Here is a 22,305-nt window from a genome sequence, read left to right as displayed (position 1 = left end):
CCAGGATTTTTCTGATTCAAAATAAGAGGCTTAGGGATTTCTTACTCTTGCCTCAGCATAGGCCTTTAGCTATTCCTCCTGTACTAGAAATGGTTGATGCCTTTTCGGAATCTAGTTTGGTCCCTGATTCCTTGCCTCCTGCTCCCAGAAAACCTGACAGATATCACAGGGTTCCTGATTCACACAAGTTCCTTTTTAAAAATTCTATTGCAGATCCAGATACACTTTCACAGGGACCCAAGGGCATTAAGGCTTCTACTGCTAAAATTCTTACCCCTTCTGATAGACTCCAGGGTGCTGGATAGATGGGGTAAGAAGGTTTACACTTCTGCGACCGTGGCCATTAGGGCTGTAAACTGACAATTTCATATGTTAAAGTATCAACAGCATGTTATTGGATTGCTTAAACAGAAAATGGTGTTGATTCCTGACTGACTTTGCAGAAAATAAAGAATTGCAGGATTTAATGCATTCCGCTGAACAGGTTGGAAAACATACTTTGCAATGTGGATTTGATTTTTTAGAGGCCTCTTGCAGGGCTGCTGTTACTGGTTCTGTGCTCAGAAGGCATGCTTGGCTTAAGGAGCAATCTTTACCTGATCATATTAAAGCTAAATTGTTGGATGCTCCCTTAAATCAGGACCGCCTCTTTGACAACAAGGCTGAGGAAGTTCTTAAAAAGATGGAAGATAAAGCTAAATTTGTGCAAATTGTTAAAGATTTCTTACAAGTTCAGCCTCCTAGATTTAGTAGGCACTGGCCCTCTAAGAATTTGACCTTTCCAGCCTGTACAAGGTCTTCTCAAGCCAAACCCATACATGGCATAAACACCAGGTTTCAGTCCCAGGGGAGACACAAAGACTAAGCAGTGGGGGGTTTCCGCACCCTAATCAGGGAGTTTACAACTCCCCCTATGGAAAACAGTCTCAATGACTTGCTTCTAAAACTTCCAAGCACTTCCCAACTGAATGCTCCTTTAGGCAGAAAGATTGGTCTGCAGGCCCAAAATTGGGAACTCATTACCCAGGACAAGTGTGTTTTAAATATAGTGTCCCAAGGATACAGATTTTACTTCCACACCTTACCAACACCAAGCGGGTGGCCAGATCTACGCCGAAATCAGTGGGCAGAGGCCCAAAATCAAGTACTCTCTCTCTTAAACATGGGGGCTATTTAGTTGGTACCAGAAGAGGGAAAGGGACAAGGATTCTATTCGAGACTTTTCCTGGTACCCAGAAAAGGCAATACATGGCGTCCTATCCTGGACCTTTCTACTCTAAATACCTTTCTGGTGATTCCAAAATTCAAGATGCTGACTCTTCACCAGCTACTTCCTATGCTAGGCAAAATGCATGGTTGGCAACACTAGATTTAAAAGAAGCATACCTGCACATACCTATCAGGGAGTCTTGCAGAATATACCTACACTTCAAAGCAGGCTACAGGCACAATCAGTTCTTTGCACTGTCCCTTGGCTTATCTACTGCGCCCAGGGTATTCACAAATTGCCCAGCTCCAGTCATTGCATTCTGCAGACAAAGAAATATTCAAATATACCCATATCTGGACTATTGTCTAAATCAGGCAGAAAGCCAGGAAATGCTTTTGAATCATCTGGCCTTTGTTCAAAGGGTACTGACTTGTCTGGGGTACACCATAAACAAAAAGAAATCACACCTGGTACCCTGTCAACAAAGTATATTCTTGGGAGCAAGCTTGAATACAACTTCCCAGATGGCTTTCCTTATGTCAGAGAAATGGATTCATTTGACAACCTACTTCAGTCAAGTGGCCACAAAAACCCAGTTATCTGCAAGGCATATACTGCAAGCCTTGGGGTTCATGGCCTCCTGTATTATTTTAATTCCATATGCAAGGCTGCATATGAGGAAACTGCAGTGGTATCCCAAAAGCCTATGGTGTCAACATTTGCAGGATCTAGAAGCAATGATTGCTATCATACCTTGCCTCCGCTTAGAGTTCCTTTGGTGGGCAGAGGCCTGCCACTAAAACAGGGGTCTACCATTCACACTACCTCCTGCTGCCCAAACCTTAACAACAGGCTCATCAGACTATGCATGGGGGGGGCCCACCTGGCAGGGAAGTGCATTCAGGGCAAATGGAACCCAAGTCAAATGCACTTGATATCAGTCAAAAAGAATTGTTAGCTGTACAGAATGCTCTGACAGCCTTCAAGGACCACATTCTTCCAGCACAATTAATGATCAAGACAGACAACACCACTGTTATGTGGTACATAAACAAATAGGGGGGTACACATTCTTACCCCCTCTGCAGACTAGCCATGGTATTGTGGAACACAGCCCTGAGCTATCAAGTACATTTACAAGCCCAATTCCTGCCAGGAAAACTAAATACTCTGGCAGACAAACTAAGCAGAAACCTCATGGACCCACATGACTGGAAACTGGAACCAAGGATTTTCAACATGTTGACAAGCAAATGGGGGAGCCCAGATATAGACCTGTTTGCCTTCCACCAAAACCATCAGTTGGACAAATTCTGCACAAGGACTCCGCACATACAAGCTTGGAAAGTGGATGCTGTGTCCTTCAGATGGAAAAAAAATATCAGTTTATGCCTTTCCTCCTCTGCTCTCCAAAGTACTACTAAAGATCAAACAAGACAAACCAAGGACGATTTTGATTGCACCAGACTGGCCACACCAACACTGGTACCCTCTCTTGCACAGTGTCAGTACAGGCCCCATGGCACCTGCCTCAAATTCCTCGTCTATTGTCTCAGCAGGAGAACCAAATTCTGCACCCTCAACTTCAAACACGGACTCTAGCAGACGGGCTAATTGCATAATTTCTCCTTTACCATCTCTCAGTAAACCCAGTGATGGATATTTTAGAGGCAAGGATGCCTAGTACCAGAAAGTCTTGCGCTGAAAAATGGAAAAGATTCTGTGCCTGGAACCAAGCTCAAGGGATGAGCACAACAGTAACCAATTTACCTCAGATTTTACAATACTTAACTGAGATGCTTCATAAGGACCTGTCTTTTTCCTCCATCAAAATTCATACCTTAGCCAGCTCAGTTCATTATAACACAGAACCACCCCTCTTCCACTGCTTTAGCAGTTCTGCAGAGGGGCCAAAAATCTACGACCACCCAGGGGAGCTCCAACTCCAGCCTGGGACCTCAACTTTGTATTGGAAAAACGCACCCTTCCTCCTTTCGAGCCAGCTACCACTGCGGACTTAAAATTCCTTTCTTGGAAAACAGCTTTCCTTTTAGCAATCACTTCAGCAAGAAGGGTATCTGAATTAGAGGCCGTCATGGCAGTGGAGCCTTTCATCATCTTTCATGCGGACAGGGTGTCCCTCAGGACAAATCCCTCCTTCATGCCCAAGGTGGTATCCAGTGTGGCCCTTAATTAGTCCATACATTTGCCAACCTTCTTCCCTAATCCACAGAACAAAGGGGAACGGATTCTGCACTCCTTAGATGTGCACAAACAACTTAGATTCTACTTGGACAGAACTAAACCTCAAAGGAAATCTGATCAACTGCTGGTGGCATTTGCTGCAGGGGCAGAGGGGGAGGCTGTTTCAAAGCAAACCATTTCCAAATGGATAGGCCATTGCATTCATTTCTATTACAAACACCATGGGAAAAACCTATCCCACATGGGATCAGACCCCATTCTACCAGGGCTGCATCTACCTCTACAGCCTTTCTCAGAGGTGTGTCTACCAGGGACATCCTAGAAGCTGCTACCTGGAGTTCTGTACATACTTTCACCAAGCATTACCATCTGCCAGTTTACTCTAAATCCAGAGCTGGCTTTGCCACTGCAGTCTTGCATGGCCTTTTAGCTGGTCCTAATTCTAATTAAATTCCTCCTCCCATCCTTAGCTTTGGGAGTCTACCCAAAAGTGATGACTGCAACAGTGAAACACGAAGAACATAGTACAGTTTTGTACACTTACCATAAATGTAGATGTTCGAGTGTATTCACTGTTGCAGCCCTGGTTACCCTCCCTCCAGCCCCCTTCTTTTTTTGGATATACCTCTACTTTCCTTTGCTAGCTTCAAAAGCTTTTTGGTGTATTTGCTTTTTTATTGGAGGTAGGAGGGTATAACCTTGTATATTTATAGATTTAATTGCTTCCCATTATGGGGGACCTGACATCTGGGGCAAGAAAAACTGATGTAATGGCGTCGGCCACATGTTTTATACCCCTGACGACCTGAGGGACAGCAACTGACGCAGGACCCAAGACTTTGTTAATCAGACTGACTGAGGGCTACTGCAAGCAGATAACCCAAAAGTGATGACTGCAACAATGAATACACTTGAACATCTACATTTATGGTAAGTGCACACAAGTGTACTTTCTTGCAGCTGTCAAGAAAATCTTTAATATTCCCTAGACTTACGAAAGTAAACAGGAAACTATTTTCTGCCCTTGCCTTGAACTTTTTTCATTGTTCCTTCCTCAACAGTATCTATTAATCGTTTGGCACACAGCAAGGATTTCATCCCAAATTCTTGTGGTGAAGAAATTTGGGGAGGAAGAGGTCTGTCCCTACAGTTGCACCCCTTTATCATATTGTCAGTGTTTTTATTACATGTGAATGATGAAGCCCACAGGAAGTGCTATGTGGAATGGTGTAATACAGCACAGCTTGAAAAGTGAAAGTTCAGGATGTATGATTCTACTGAACTGAGCAGATTTTTTTTACAGTTTTATGGTACCTGTGCAGTAGTTTGCTTTAGATTGGATATACATTGACAGGAGTCCTAGAAAGTTTGTGTGTAATTTTCATTTACAGATGCAAACTGATTTGAAGTAAAATAATAATGACTTCAGCTGTTTGCAGTGTCATATACTGTAAATATAGAAAAGCATGCTATGTTTGAGCAAAGGAGTTGCAACAAAGTCCTGAAATATCTTCATGTTAAAGCAAAGTGCATATTAGGTCCGCTGTTTTATTCACACTCCATCACAGTTATTCAAAAAATGTAGAAAGATAATTGGGTAATGTGGAAGCCAGTGCTTGATACTATACTTGGTATTAGCCAAAAGGCCAAGGAGCATTTTCTCTGTTACGGTGTAATACGTTGCCCACATATAGTCTGAATGTTATGTGGTTGCATGTTAGTAAGTATATTCATGGCTTATATGTTTTTTTCTATTTTTACTAAAGGTTGGAAGGAGAGGATACTTCTAGTGATGAAGATTCCAAGGAACTGAAAGAGTGCAGTAAGACTGATTCTACTCAGACAGACCATCCAGGGTGTGCAGGCATAGCTACTTACAAAAAGTCTCTTCGATTGACTTCAGAGCAGATTGTAAGTAGTGCATAAAACATTTATGCAAGAAAATTGAAAACTGATAATGTTGTGGGTTACATGATTATAAGTTACTGTGCAGCTTGACTACCACTGTCAGTATGTCCCATCTATCAGATAAGTTCCCTGCACATTCAGCATGATGCACACTACTGCAGAACACTTTAAAGTATACCAAGATTTATCCTTTGAGTTGGGGCCTTGCATTCTGTGGTATACAGCAAGAGTTTTCTTTTTTTTCTGGAACTCTGGGCGAGACTGACCTTCAAAGTCCTGCTTGGAAGAAACATTAATTCTCAAACATCACACATAAAGCCTTTAGTTTTGCAGTAGGTTGTAACCTAGTCTCCTAATTCTTTAGGCTCACATATACACACTGTTTCTGTCCGTGAGGCATGGTTGACTAGTTCTAAGCATTTGAGCTTGCACAACATTCCCCAACAATGATGTTTATCTATTTTTGAAGCCACTGTTAAGGAAGTGATATGCTTTTTCCCTCTCTGGACAATGGTTATTTAGCCACTGTGTCTGATACCAGTAACTTAAAACTCCAGATGATAGCCTCTTAGCCCTAGGGCTTGAGTGGTTGTATAACCTTGTATTGTTCCAGTAAACGTTATCACATCATCACTTTGTTCCTGTGACTTTGCAAGCAGCAGTACTACCCAATCAGGTGTGTATCTCCCTTTTTTCTGCATAAATAATTTACATGTCATGGCAACATTTTTAGTTACAAGCACCAGGAATTTCTATGTAGTTTTATTTTCTCATGATGCCTATTAAGTGTTCAGGTGGTACAAAATCCTGAACCTCTTAACTGATACTAGTTAACTTTCAGTTCTTGTCATAGCTGTAGCCAGGATTGATTGTTTACTGACTTCCTGAATTTAGTTGCCCATATCCTGAATGGGCATGTTTCTGTATAGAATACTTTTAGTACTGGGAGAAGATCATGAAGTAAGAATCACAGTTGTACGCATAAGCAAAGCAGTTTAAATTGTGGAAAAATTTCACCGCACAAAATAAGTATGTTGTATTATAAAACTGCAGTGACATATGTAGAGCATGCCCTTGGTTCCAGTCTGGCCTTGTGATGACCCAGGCCCTTTCTTGATCCTGGTTAGCAGCAGTACAGACTCTCTTGTGCTTCTTTACCAGTGGGCTTTTTGAGAACTTTTCGCAGACTACTTTTTTAATTTTTCCAAGTCTTTTAGATTTCTAATGCCATGACTGAAATGGACCCCTTTCCTAAGTAAAAGTACGATTAAAGTTCATGAAATTAGTATTTTTTCAGTCTTTGTCAGCCAGAAGTACTCTTCGCAGCACCCGCAATGTGCCCAATAATGACACCTCCTGCAATTCATACGGAGTTGCATGTATTGGTAATGTATCAAAATATGATTGTAGATTCTTTTTTTATAAGACCCATTGCTCCTACTACTGTTGGGACTGTCTGGGTATCTTTCTTCCAAAATCCTCTCATTTCTGCCTGCAAGTCCTGATATTTTATGACTTTGTCTCTGTGTATGCAAGACACTGATCAGTGGGTGTAGCAATTTTAATGGTCAATATTACTTTTGTCTTCTTTTCATGGACCACTGTATCTGATTTTCTCGCATCTATCTTTTGAACTGTTGGTAATGGGTGAGCCCATGTGATATAGACTTTATCATTTTCTATGATACTTTGTGGCTCGTGTTTCCAGTGTTTTTTAGCCACTTCCGTACCATAATGTTTGCACAATCCCAAGTGCAACATTCTTCCCACATTGTTATGCCTTTCATTATACAGTCCTTCTGCCATTAGTATGTCACAACCAGCAACAAGGTGTTCGACTGTTTCCAGTTCTGTTTTACAAAACCTACATTTGTCCGTTTCTTCCACATGATGTTCATCGTGTTTCACTGTTGCAGTCATTACACTTGGGTTATCCTGCTGGCAGGCTACCCGTAGTCGGCCTGAATTCCAAAGTCTTGGTCCGGCGTCAGTTGCTGTCGCCTCTTCCCTGAAGTCAGTGCGCCAGGGGTATAAAAGATGCAGCCGATGCCATTTTCTTCATTCATTCTTGCCACGCGGTGCCCGAAGCAAAAGCAGTTTGCAAGTGCCAGTCGGCCGACTCCTGAGATTTTCAAAACCGAATTTCAGATCCGAAGTCTTCATTAAAGCTAAGTACCCCGTTGGAGAAACTTTTTTCTTGCTCCAGACCAATGTCAGAAAAAGTTAACAATTGTATTTCTTGTGGGAACCAAATACCTCATAAGGATTTTCATTCTTACTGTATTCCTTGCCTAGGCCCTGACCATGACGTTGCTAGCTGTCAGTTTTGTGCTAGATTTAACCAACGCACTATTAAGCGTCGGTACGATTTTGCCTGTCATTACTTTGGCCGAAGATTTAATTATATAATGCCGTTAGAACAGACGATGACCAGAGTTTATAAAAAGCGCAAGGAAAAGGACAGGCATCTGAGGTCCAAAACCGACGACGAGGCCTCTGCTAGGCCAGTCGCCGGTTCTCAGTGAGGCACTTTTGCAGCCCCTGACACCCGCTACCTCAGAGCCACAGGCCGCTTCCGACTCCCACGTGGAGCCGACTAGGCCTCTGGATACTCAAGGTATTAGACACTCGGAAACTATTCCCTCAGATGGGCAGGCATGTGCAGGCATCGGCTTCTGAGGGTGTTTTCAGACGTACACATTTATATGCCAAGCCATCCTCAGTTTCAAAGGCAAAGACTAAAACAGCTCTAAAGACAAAGAAACAAGTACAGCATTCTCCTGGACAGACTTCCATGCCTAAGAAACAGATGCTTAAAATGGCCAAAGACCTAATTACTTTGATCAGGGGTTCCCATCCCCCTCCTGATATGAGGCCTAGGCAAGACACGGAATATGACTCTTCTGATCAGGTTTCCATTTCCTCTGACTCCTCTTCTGAACAGGGATACTGTCTTCCTCCCTATGAGGATTCTTATGCTGAAGAATCTATTCCTTTAACCCTCTCCTCCTGAGGATTATTCTTTTGGGGAAACCCTGCATACCATGAGGGAGCATTTTCACCGGGAGAGCCAAGATTACTCAGAATCTAAGAAAAGGCTCAGAGACTTTCTTCTACTACCTCAGCACAGACCTCTTGCTATTCCACCTGTTTTAGACATTGTAGATTATGTATTTTCAGGGTCTGGCCTGTCTCCTGACTCTTTACCCCCTGCACCTGTTAAGCCAGACAGATACTACAGGGTTCCAGACTCTCATAAATTTCTATATAAAAACCCTGCTGCTGACCCAGAAACTATTTCTCAGTGTCCCAAAGGGGTCAAGGCTTCCACTGCTAAAAACCCTGTCCCCTCTGATAGGGATTCTAGGGCACTAGACAGATGGGGAAAAAAGTTTACACTTCTGCTACCTTGGCTGTAAGGGCTTTAAATTGTCAGTTTCATAAGCTTAAATATCAGCAATATCAGCACTACTTAATGTCGCTGCTAAAACAGAAAATGTTGACAAATTCTGAATGTTCTGATAACAAGCAAATGCAGGATTTATTGCATGCAGCTGAACAAGTGGGAAAGCATACTTTGCAATGTGGTTTTGATTCACTGGAGACCTCTTGCAGGGCCGCTGTTACGAGTTCTGTCATTAGAAGGCATGCTTGGTTAAAAGAACAGAATCTGCCTGATCATGTTAAAGCAAAATTATTGGATGCTCCATTACAGCATGATACTTTGGTGTTAAGGCAGAAGAGGTGTTGAAGAAAATGGAGGATAAAGCAAAATCTGTGCATACAGTTAAGGATTTCCTACAGGTACAGCCACCCAGATTTAGCAGGAACTGGCCTTCTAAGAATTGGTCCTTTCCAGTGTCAGACAGGCCACAGAGAGGCAGATACAGATGCCCTAGAGGCAGATCCCAGCCCCAAGGCTCATACAGGCCTAAACAATGGGGTGCTTCTACCTCCAAAAGCAGAGAAGACAAATCACAGCCATACAGGAAACCGTCCCAATGGTTTCCCTCTGCCAAGCACTTATCTTTTGGCAGCACCCTTAGGGGGAAAACTAGCACTTTTTTCACAAAATTGGCACATGATCACCCAGGACAAGTGGGTCTTAAATATAGTGTCTCACGGCTACAGGTTCCACTTTCACTCCCTTCCAAAGACAAAAGGTATGCCAGACCTACCACACAATCAATGGGCAGAGGCACAAAAGCAAGTTTCATCCCTCATGGACATGAGGGCTATTCAGTGAGTACCACAGCAAGAGCAGGGACAAGGATTTTACTCGACTTTTCTTGGTACCCAGAAAGGACAAAACCTGGAGAACCAATACTGGACCTGTCTATTCTAAATACCTTTCTGGACGTTCCAAAATTCAAAATGTTGACTCTGCAGCAGCTTCTGCCCATGCTGGGCAAGAAGGCTTGGCTTGTAACTTTGGACCTCAAAGAGGCATACCTGCATGTCCCAATCAGACAATCTTGCAGAAGATACCTCAGATTCATAGCTGGCTCAATGCACTACCAATTTTCTGCACTGCCCTTTGGCTTATCTACTGTGCCCAGAGTCTTCACAAAATGCCTGGCACCAGTAATTGCATTTTGCAGACAAAGAGGAATTCAAATATATCCGTACTTGGACAACTGCCTTATTCAAGCAGAGACCAAAGGCATTTTACTAAAGCATCTGGCGTTTGTAAACAGATTTACTAATTTGCCTAGGGTACACAGTAAACGAAAAGAAATAAAAACTAGTACCTTCTCAAGAGATAATATTCCTGGGTGCAAGCTTAAATACAACTGCCCAGATGGCTTATCTCACGCCAGACAAACAAAGGCAACTGACTTCTTACTTCGAAAGCATGGCAACAAATACCCAGTTATCTGCAAGAAAAATTCTGCAAGCTCTGGGCTACATGGCATCCTGCATTCTACTAATTCCATATGCAAGACTGTATATGAGGAAACTACAATGGTATCTAAAAAGTGTTTGGACTCAACATTGCCACAGCCTAGAAACATTAATTACTCTCATTCCCTGCCTGCAACAGGAGTTTCGATGGTGGGCACAGGCCTGTAACCACAGCAAGGGGCAGCCATTCTCTTTACCCACAGCCAGACAGACACTAACAACAGATGCATCAGATTATGCCTGGGGGGAGCACACAAGGCAGGAAAATGTATTCAGGGCACATGGCCCACAAGCCAAATGCATCTTCATATCAATCAAAAAGAGATGCTAGCTGTACAGAATGCCCTGACAGCCTTCAAGGACCTACTTCATCCAGGACAACTGCTGATAAAGACGAACAATACTACAGTCATGTGGTACATCAACAAGCAAGGAGGCACACATTCCTACCCCTTCTGCTGACAAGCCATGACTTTGTGGAATACAGCATTGACTTATCAAGTACACCTGCAAGCACAATTCCTGCCAGGAGAAACAAATACTTTAGCAGACGAACTAAGCAGAAACCTCATGGATCCTCATGAGTGGAAACTCAATCCACAAATCTTCAGCATGATAACAGGGAAATGGGGATCAGACATAGATCTATTTGCCTCCCCTCACAACTACCAGCTACAGAGATTCTGCACTCGGACTTGTCACAAACAAGCATAGAAAGTGAACGCCCTTTCATTCAGCTGGAAAGCCCTTGCAGTATATGCCTTCCCTCCTCTGCCTCTCCTCCTCAAGGTACTCCCAAAGGTCAGACAAGAGAAGCCAAAAATCATCCTGATTGCCCCAGACTGGCCACGCCAGCACTGGTACCCAATCCTAAAGAGCTTGTCTCAAGGCCCAGCCTGGGCATTACCTCAAATTCCTCATTTGCTGACCCAACAAAACAATCAGATCCTACACAGCCAACTCAGAACCCTAAATCTGGCTGCATGGCAGATAATGTAACCATTCAGAACACACCTCTCTCTCTAAAGCAGTTATGGATGTTATTTTGGAGGCCAGGAGGCCCATCACCAGAAAATCTTATGCAGAAAAATGGAAGAGATTCTGTGCTTGGAACCAGGCACAAGGAACTGACACGCTTGTACCAAATATTCCTCCGAGTTTACAATACCTAACTGAGATGCTGGACAAAGGCCTATCCTTCTCATCAATTAAGATCCATGCCTCTGCCATTTCAGCTCATTACAATACGGACCCAACTATTTTTTCTCATCCACTGCTAAGGCAGTATCTCAGAGGGGCCAAAAACATAAGACCTCCAAGGAGAGCTCCAATACCTGCATGGGACCTCAATTTTGTCTTGGAAAAACTCACACTGCCTCCTTTTGATCCAGCCAATACAGCTGAGATAAAATACTTGTCATGGAAAACAGCTCTTCTCCTAGCAATAACTTCAGCAAGAAGAGTCTCAGAGTTAGGCATTAATGTCTGTGGAACCTTTTATTATTTTCCATCCAGACAGGGTTTCTCTAAAGACAAACCCCACATTTATGCTTAAGGTAGGGTCCAGTGTGGCTCTTAACCAAATCATACATTTGCCTACCTTTTATCCAAACCTGCAGAATAAGGGGGAGAGACTTCTGCATTCTTTGGACATACACAGACAGCTACGCTTTTACTTGGACAAAACTAAAGCTTTCAGAAAGACTGAGCAACTCTTAGTGCATAATGCTGCAGGATCACAAGAAAAAGCAATTTCTAAGCAGACTATTTCAAAATGGATAGGCCACTGCATTTGTTTCTGTTATTCACAACATGGCAAATCAGTGCCTAAGGGCATTAGGCCACATTCTGCCAGAGCAGCAGCCACTTCAGCAGCCTTCCTCAGAGTACCAACCAAGGACATTTTGGAGGCTGAAACCTGGACTTCAGTGCACACTTTTACAAAGCACTACCACTTACCTCTTTACTCTAAATCCAGAGCAGGCTTTGCCACTGCTGTTCTGCAGGGCCTCATAGCTACTCCTAATTCTATTTAAGCCCAGCCTCCCAACCTCAGCTTTGGGATTCAACCCAAGTGTAATGACTGCAACAGTGAAACACGATGAACATAGTACAGTTGTGTACCTACCATAAATGTAGATGTTAGAGTGTATTCACTGTTGCAGTCCAGGTTACCCTCCCACCATCCCCCTTTCATTGCTGGGACTTATCTGTACTTCTCTATTCTATACAACCTATGTGGTGTATTTGCTTGTAGATGAAGGTTATGTGCATGCTTTTTCATGATGAGAATTTTTTTAGCCTACCCTTTTGGGGGCACCTGACATCTGGGGCAAGAAAAACTGAAGAAAATGGCGTCGGCTGCATCTTTTATACCCCTGACGCACTGACATCAGGTAAGAGGTGACAGCAACCGACGCCAGACCAGGACTTTGGAATTCAGGCTGACTGCGGGTAGCCTGCCAGCAGGATAACACAAGTGTAATGACTGCAACAGTGAATACACTCAACATCTACATTTATGGTAGGTACACAACTGTACTTTTCCTCACCCATCACCTTCTTCATGCAGTGTATTTACAGACTTTCCCATGTACCTTCCTGTTTTCAAGTCATAATATATAAAAGTAACTTTATGAAGCATTTGAAATTAATTTTACGAAATTGGTCTACTTTTGTGTTAAATTATATTTAGATGATTAGTTCAAAAGCAGGCTGTTCCATAATGCAGAAGCAGAGCTGGCATAGCACTCCACTCATCTTCACAGCCAGACATGATCTAAGATATATGAGCAAGTTTTAATATTTAGAATTGTGTGTGCACCCATTCTCTTGGCATCTAATTCTGGAAGTGAGTTGAAAATTGTGCCAGCTCCATTACTGTTGTGTCTTATTTTGTGAGTGACGTGAGCTGTTGGCAGCTGTCCTTTAGGTGGACCCCCAAAATACACACACATTTAGATTTCCTGGTCAGTGAAATGTTTATAAACATGTGAACAAAAATCTCTGTGCTGTGTGTTGACAGTTTATTTGTGAGGTCATTGGGAGTTGTTGACATACAAACTGTTGCCATAGATTTTGATCACAAAAAGAACATTTTTGATCTGGTAATGTTTCTTCATCCATTAGCAGAATTGGAACCACAGGTTTTTAGTAAGCTCAGCATCTAAAATGTTCCCAGTGTAATAAAGATGATCCAAGGTACTGGAAAATTTTAGATTCAGTAGATGTTAATTGTAAATTAAATGAAGACAATAAAATGTTACTGAAATCTGTAAAGTATACCATATCTAGCTTATATTGGAATATGTTTACATGAAAATATCTACACACAATATTTTTCACACCATATAAAATCCCTAAATTTAATAAAGACAGTCAAAACAGAGATGTAATACAGTAGTTAAAACAGATTGGATACATATGTTTTTAGAAGGTATAAGAACTTGAGAATTTTTGGAAAGATGTTTGCAGTTTTCTCATGAGTATTTGGACAGATAATTATATCCTATCAAAGACTACAATATTAATGAATGCTGCTGTCCCTTTGGTTATTAATAGTAATCTTAAAAAGTTTGGGAGTTTATTTGCTATAGTCAAGAAAGTGATAAAGAAGTAGAAATCAAACAAGGCTCATTTATTTGAAGAATTTTAAGTACTGCTGCTATGATATGCAAGAATAAAAAGGTTCATACAAGGTTACTAACTTAAAGGTCCTAGAGCCCTTACAAGCCTAGCCATGTTTATCCCAGGTTGTCACAGTTGTCTGTGGTTAGGTGAGTGAAGTTTGCAGAGGGAAGTGTCTATGGTAGTTAATGACTTCCTCTGTCCAGGAGGGACATGGCTGCTACTCCAGGAGTGAATTTGTGACCATCTATCCACTGATCTAGGTTGTGTTTGAAGTGGGTCAGGGAAGAGCTATTTTTCATGTGAACTGGAGCTTGTTCCAGAGAAGTGGCAGTCTCTGGGAGATTTATCTGTCTGTCCAGCATGGCCTGTTCATGTTAGAGGCTAGGTTAAGATCCCTGGATTGAGTGACCCTCTAGCAGTTTGATTTACGAATGTGCAGCATTTCCATCAAGGACTGGTCAGAGACTGCCCTGTAAGCCAAGTACAGGTCACCCCTTAGCAACCTGTAGGAGAGAGAATGCAGTGACAGGACTTTCAGTCTTTCTGCATAAGACTTTGTGTACCCTGTAATTTCTTGGAGAGAAACCTCTTGTGGTCTCTCCAATTGCTGCAGATGTTTGGTGAGGTACATGCAAAAGGGAGCATTGTACTCCGTGATCTCATGAGGGCCAAGTATAATGGAATTAACATCTTTAGATCTAGATGCTATGCCTTTACTTATAAGATGTGCCCTGTAGAAGGATGTTCTTACTACTGTTGATATTTGGTGGTCAAAGTTTAGGTTGCTATCAACTTGAGTACCCAGATCATGTACCACTGGGTCTATATTTAGTGGGTGCTGTCTATAATGCAATTAACAGGGGTGTCAGCTTTCCGAAAGGGAGTAATATTGCATTCTTTGCATTTAGATTTAATCTGTGGGTTTGGCAGCAATCATTTGTCTGAATTAACCCTGTCTGCATTATATTAACATTGTTGGAGACTCACTGATTGCACCCAATTTGCAGTTGTCTGCAAACTTGGTCAGCCACAGGCCATCCAAGTTTGCCTGGACTGAGAAATTCTGAACAGTAAGGGGCCCAGCACAGAACTCTGTGGTACACCACTGGTGACTGGACTTTTGCTAGAGGTGAAGTCACTCACTTTGACAGTGTGTGTCCTGTTGGTGAACCAGTTGACTACCCTTCTGGTAATATAGGCGTTAATTCCCATCGGGAAAGTTAATCTATAATATCTGAGTGGAGGATTGTGTCAAATGCCTTGGCTAGGTCAAGATAGGTGGCATGCACTCTCTCCCTCATCCAGGGCCTTGGTGATTTCTCAAAGTCAGCCATGTTTAGCAGGCTTGATCTACCTTTAACAAATCTGAACTGGGTTGAGTCCAGAGTTTGGAGATTACCTGTGTCTTTATTAATAAGGTCCATAATGATGTTCTTCGTGTTTCACTCTTGCAGTCATTACATTTGGGTTATCCTGCTGGCAGGTTGTCCTCAGTCAGCCTGAATTCCAAAGTCTTGGGTCCTGCTTCGGTTGCTGTCGCCTCTTCCCTGACGTCAGGTCGTCAGGGGTATAAAAGATGCAGCCAACACCATTTTATTCAGTCTTTCTTGCCGCGCAGTGCCCGAAGCAGAAGCAATTCGCAAGTGCCGGTCGGCCGACTCCTGAGATTTTCGTGTTCCAGTTTCAGATCCGAAGTCTTCATTAAAAGCTAAGTACCCCGTTGGGGAAACTTTTTTCTTGCTCCAGTCCAATGTCAGAAAAAGTTAATTGTATTTCTTGTGGGAAGCAAATACCTCATAAGGACTTAAATTCTTACTGTATTCCTTGCCTAGGCCCTGACCACGACATTGCTAGTTGTCGGTTTTGTGCTAGATTTAACCAACGCACTATTAAGCGTCAGTATGATTTTGCATTAAGCTATTTTGGGCGAAGATTTAATTATACAATGTCGTCGGATAGCCATACGACTACCAGAGTTCACAAAAAACTAAAAGAAAAAGACAGGCAACCGAGGTCCAAAACCGACGATGAAGCTTCTCCTGAGCAGGTCGCCGGTTCTCAGTGAGGTGCTTTCACAGCCCCTGACACCCGCTACTTTAGAGTCGCAGGTCACTGCTGACTCCCACGTGGAGTCGGCCAGGCCGCTGGAAACTCAAGGTATTGGAGCCTCAGAGATTATTCCCTCAGATGGGTCCGGAGCCGCTGAGCAGGCATCGGCTTCTGAGGGTGTATTCAGACCTAAACAATTGTATATTAAACCGTCTGCAAAGACTAAAACACCTTTAAAAGCAAAGAAACAAGTTCACCAGCCACAAGGACAGGCCTCCATGCCCAAAAAACAGATGCTCAAAATGGCCGAAGACTTAATTACGTTGATCAGGGGTTCCCATCCCCCTCCTGATAAGAGGCCTAGGCAAGAGACAGACTATGAATCTTCAGATCAGGTTTCCATTTCTTCTAATTCCTCTTCTGATCAGGAATATTCTCTCCCCCCCCCAATGAGGATTCTGATGCTGAAGAATCAATTCCTTCAGCTTCTCCTCCTGAGGACTACTCTTTTGGGGAAACCTTGCATAGCATGAGGGAGCACTTCCACTGGGAGAGCCAAGATTTTTCAGAATCTAAGAAAAGGCTCAGAGACTTCCTTTTACTACCTCAACACAGGCCTCTAGCTATTCCACCTGTGTTGGACATTGTAGGTGACGTGTCCTCGGAGTCTAGTCTGACCCCTGACTCTCTACTTCCAGCTCCTGTTAAGCCAGATAGATACTACAGGGTCCCTGACTCTCATAAATTCCTTTTCAAAAACCCTACTGCAGACCCAAATACTATTCCTCAGGGTCCAAAAGGGGTCAAGGCTTCTACTGCAAAAAACCCTACCCCCTCTGACAGGGATTCTAGGGCACTGGATAGATGGGGAAAAAAGATTTACACATCTGCTACTTTGGCTATAAGTCTCTTAAATTGCCAGTTTAATATGCTCAAATATCAGCAATATATCATGACACTGCTTAAACAGAAAATGATGGCAAATTCTGAATGTGCAGAAAACAAAGAAATGCAGGATTTATTGCATGCAGCTGAACAAGTTGGAAAGCATACTTTGCAATGTGGGTTTGATTCTCTGGAGGCCTCCTGTAGGGCCGCTGTTACGGGTTCTGTCATTAGGAGGCATGCTTGGTTAAAGGAACAAAATCTGCCTGACCATGTTAAAGCAAAATTATTAGATGCTCCTTTACAACATGATACCGTGTTTGGTGTTAAGGCAGAAGAAGTGCTAAAGAAAATGGAGGACAAAGCTAAATCTATGCAAACGGTCAAGGATTTCTTACAGGTACAGCCACCTAGATTTAGTAGACACTGGCCTACAAAGAATTGGTCCTTTCCCGTCTCAGACAGACCTCAGAGGGGCAGATCCAGACGTCCTAGAGGCAGATCACAGCCGCAAGGCTCCTACAGGTCTAAGCAGTGGAGTGCTTCTACCTCCAAAGGTGGAAAAGACAAAGCACAATCATACAGGAAACAGTTCCAATGACTTCCCCCTGCCTGCGCCAAGCACTTATCTTCTGGCAGCACCCTTAGGGGGAAAACTAGCACTTTTTTCTCAAAATTGGCGCATTATAACCCAGGGCAAATGGGTTCTAGACAGTGTCACAAGGCTACAAGTTTCATTTCCATACCCTGCCAAGGGCAAACAGTTGGCCAGACCTGCCAAAAAATCAATGGGCAGAGGCTCAAAAACAAGTCACAGCTCTCATGGACATGAGGGCTATTCAACAAGTGCCACAGCAAGAGCAGGGACAAGGATTTTACTCAAAACTGTTCTTGGTACCCAGAAAGGACAAAGCATGGAGACCAATACTGGACCTATCTAGTCTAAACACTTTCCTGGATATACCAAAATTCAAGATGTTGACTTTACAGCAGCTTCTACCCATGCTGGGCAGCAAGGCTTGGCTCGTGACTTTAGACCTAAAAGAGGCATACCTGCATGTCCCAATCAGACAATCATGCAAAAGATAACTCAGATTCAAGGCTGGCTCAAAGCATTACCAATTCTCTGCACTGCCCTTTGGCTTATCTACTGCATCCAGGGTCTTCACAAAGTGCCTGGCACCAGTAATTGCTTACTGCAGACCAAGAGAAATACAAATATATCCTTACTTGGATGACTGCCTCATTCAAGCAGAGAACAAAGGACATTCTGCTACAGCAGCTGACGTTTGTGATAAGACTTTTAACATGCCTAGGGTACACAGTCAACAAAAAGAAATCAAAACTAGTACCCTCTCAAGAGATAGGCTTTGGGCTTCATGGTATCCTGCATCTTACTAATTCCATATGCAAGACTGCATATGAGGAAAATTCAATGGTACCTAAAAAGTGTCTGGACACAACATTGCCACCGTCTGGAAACAATGATTATTACTCCAATTCCCTGCCTGCAACAGGAGTTTCGATGGTGGACAAAGGCTTGTCACCAAAACAAGGGACAACCATTCTCACTACCCCCAGCCAGGCAGAGCCCTAACGACGGATGCTTCAGATTATGCCTGGGGGGTGCACATGGCAGGAAGAGGCATTCAGGGCACCTGGTCCACAAACCAAAAGCATCTACATATCAATCAAAAAGAGATGCTAGCTGTTCAAAATGCCCTGACAGCCTTCAAGGACCTACTTCATCTGGGACAACTACTGATAAAGACAGACAACACCATGGTCATGTGGTACATAAACAAGCAGGGGGGCACTCATTCTTATCCCCTATGCAGGCAAGCCATGGCTTTATGGGACACAGCATTGACTTACCAAGTTCATCTGCAAGCACAATTCCTGCCAGGAAAGGAAAATACTCTGGCAGACGAGCTAAGCAGAAACCTCATGGATCCCCACGAGTGGCACCTGGATCCACAAGTCTTCAGCATGATAAAGAAATGGGGACGCCCGGACATAGATCTATTTGCCTCCTCTCAAAACAATCAACTAAAAAGATTCTGCACAAGGACTTATCACAGACAAGCTTGGAAAGTGGATGCCTTATCTTTCAACTGGACAAAACCTATCAGTGTATGCCTTTCCTCCACTGCCTCTCCTCCCAATGTACTCCTAAAGGTCTGGCAGGAGAAACCAAAAATGATTCTGATTGCCGCAGACTGGCCATGCCACTATGGTATCCGATCTTAAGGAACTTGTCCCAATGCCCAGCCTGGACCTTCCCTCAAATACCTCATCTACTGTCCCAGCAAAACAATCAGATTCTGCACAGCCAATTCAGGACCCTAAACCTGGCAGCATGGCGGATAATGTAGCCATACAAACCACACCTGTCAGTAAAGCTGTGATGGATGTCATTTTAGAAGCCAGAAGGCCTAATACTAGAAAATCCTATGCTGGGAAATGGAAGAGAGTTTGTGATTGGAACCAAGCTCAAGGAACTGATACAGCTGTCCCAACTATTCCTCCGATTTTGCAATACTTAACTGAGATGCTGGACAAAGGCCTATCTTTTTCATCAATTAAAATCCATGCCTCTGCCATTTCGGCTCATTACAATACAGAGCCACCACTCTTTTCTCATACTTTATTAAGGCAGTATCTCAGAGGAGCCAAAAACTTAAGGCCTCCAAGGAGAATGCCAATACCTGCATGGGACCTCAATTATGTCTTGGAAAGACTCACCTGACCTCCTTTTGAGCCAGCTGCTACTGTGGATATAAAGTTCTTATCTTGGAAAACAGCTCTGCTCCTAGCAATAACTTCTGCAAGACTAGTTTCAGAGCTACAGGTTCTCATGGCTGTGGAACCCTTCATCATTTTTTATCCAGACAGGGTCTTTCTGAGAACAAACCCTACATTTATGCCTAAGGTGGTATCCAGTCTAGCCCTTAACCAAACAATTAATTTGCCAACTTTTTATACAAATCCACAGAACAAGGGGGAGAAAATTCTGCATTCTTTGGACGTACACAGACAACTTAGATTCTACTTGGACAAAACTAAAGTTTTCAGAAAGACAGAACAATTACTAGTGGCATATGCCACAGCATCACAAGGAAAGGCCATCTCCAAGCAGACTATTTCAAAGTGGATAGGTCACTGCATTCGTTTCTGCTACTCACAGCATGGCAAACCAGTGCCTAAGGGCATTAGGCCACATTCAACCAGAGCTGCAGCCACTTCTGCAGCCTTTCTCAGGGGAGTACCAAAAAAGACATTTTAGAGGCTGCTACTTGGAGTTCAGTGCATACCTTTATAAAGCATTACAATCTGCCGCTTTACTCTAAATCCAGGGCTGACTATGCCACTGCAGTTCTGCAGGGCCTCATAGCCACTCCTAATGCTGTTTAGCTCCAGCCCCCCAACCGTAGCTTTGGGACTCAACCCAAATGTAATGACTGCAACAATGAAACACGAAGAACATAGTACAGTTGTGTACACTTACCATAAATGTAGATGTTCAAGTGTATTCACTGTTGCAGTCCAGGTTACCCACCCGCCATCTGCCTTATTTTTGCTGGAACTTATCTTTACTTCTTTAATCTATGCAACCTAGGTGGTGTATTTGCTTATAGATGAAGGTAAAGCATATTTTTGGTGCATGTATGTCTTTCTTACATAATTTTAGCCTACCCTTTTGGGGGCACCTGACATCTGGTGCAAGAAAAACTGAATAAAATGGCGTCGGCTGCATCTTTTATACCCCTGACAACCTGATGTCAGGGAAGAGGTGACAGCAACTGACGCAGGACCCAAGACTTTGGAATTCAGGCTGACTGAGGGCAACCTGCCAGCAGGATAACCCAAATGTAATGGCTGCAACAGTAAATACACTCTAACATCTACATTTATGGTAAGTGTACACAACTCTATTTTTCTTTCCATGGCCTTGCAGATGAGGCTAGACAAGCTTATGGGCCCATAATTCCCAGGGTCAGTTGATGATGTGTCCCCCTTTGTGCAGAGGGATTACTGTTGCTGTCCTCCATTCAGCAGGAACATAGCCAGCTTGCAGGCTGTGGTTAAACAGGGATACAAGTGGGTCTGATAGGTCATGTTTTAAGTTGTTTAAAAGGCAACCTGGAATTATATCTGGTCCCATTGATGCAGTGATTTTGACATTGGGCAGTGCTGAGATGACCTGCTGTCTTGAGATAATAGGGTGAGGAATGGTGGCAGCTATACTTTGGAGGATAATTGAAGGGGACAGGACATGATGTTTGCTCCAAATCTGTCAGGTAGCAGGTTGGCTATTACCTCCGGTTGAGTATGGGGGATGCCATCTGCAACCAGTTCAGCACATAGCTGGGTAGTCCCTTTTAGATTTTGGATGTAGTTAAAGCATATTTTGTGATTATCCTTAACAAGGGGGCTATTTTTGCTTTGTAACTAGCTTTGAAGGACTCTACAAGATCTCTAATTGTTTAAGCTAGCGAGGGATTTCTTCCTCTGTTGAGACAGTTCCCTCTTGTTCTTTGACATTAGTTTCTTTCTGTTGTTGTGTAGCCTGTTTATCTTAGGTGTCCACCAGGGTGGCTTGTTTTTTTTGGCAACTCCTAGTTTTAATACGGTCAGTTGCAGACATTTCTATACAGCTGTTTAAGTGGTTATACATGGAATTGGTTTACACCTCTGCATAGGAGTCCATGTTATCTGTATTCAAGGGGGCTTTGAAACTTCTTATACCATCACTTTGTAGGAGGTAGTTTGTTTTTGAAAAATTCTTAAACGTTTTTGAGCTTGATGGGGTATGTGGTCTTACACTTACATCGAACAAGACTGTTTTATGGTCCTGTCTTACTAGGTAGGACATCACATGGGGGTGGGGGGGTGCAATACTCTCCCATGTTAGAGTACTGTGTCCAGGACATTTGAGTTTCTTGTGGGTATGCTGGCTAGCTGTTCCAGAGTATTTGCATTGACAAAGTCCAAGAACCTCTGAGGCAACATGTTTGTGTAGGTTTCCCAGTCGATGGAAGGATAATAAAAATTACCAGTGAGTAAGGTGTTGGGCTGTGTGGCAGGTAATTCCATTTAGTCCACGTATGCAGTATGCTTTTCCTGTTTCATGGTGGGAGACCCATAGTTAGCTATGATGTGGTAGGGGGGCTTTAGCTATAGTTAATTGGGCAAGGAGTAGCTCAAGAGAGTCATACTGTTTGACCACTTTTGAGGTGGACTTATCGTTAATGAACACTTCCTCCTTTGGTTCTTTCATGCTCAGTTTGTGGTCTAAATATATGGAAGACATTGTAGCCCTGCATAGCTGGGGTGCATTCTGCACCTTTGAACCATGTCTCGGTGACTGCACAAAGGTCAGCATCTTCCAAAGTGAGGAGTGCTTCCAGGTTGTTCAGTTTCTTGTTTAGACTCCTAGCATTAAGCAACAGTACCGTGAGTTTAGCTAGAGAGGATTTTGTTATGTTGAGAGGTTGGTTATTTTGACACTG

At 43.1% G+C, this 22,305-nt stretch overlaps 1 protein-coding gene across 1 annotated transcript in view; it reads left to right on the top strand.

Annotated features, from left to right (window-relative positions):
* The window catches only part of LPIN2 (lipin 2), a 1,688,564-nt gene that overhangs the window by 1,114,444 nt on the left and 551,815 nt on the right, over window positions 1-22,305 (top strand). Inside the window, exon 13 of the mRNA XM_044065902.1 lies at window positions 5,182-5,326. Within this exon, the coding sequence (XP_043921837.1) occupies window positions 5,182-5,326 (145 nt within the window). The remainder of the gene's footprint in view (window positions 1-5,181; window positions 5,327-22,305) is intronic.

The sequence above is a fragment of the Protopterus annectens genome, chromosome 3.part0, assembly GCF_019279795.1.
Source record: "Protopterus annectens isolate FY-2018-M chromosome 3.part0, PAN1.0, whole genome shotgun sequence".
NCBI lineage: Eukaryota > Metazoa > Chordata > Ceratodontiformes > Protopteridae > Protopterus > Protopterus annectens.
Note: the sequence above shows the minus strand (reverse complement) of the source record. Positions and strands in the feature narration are given on the sequence as shown.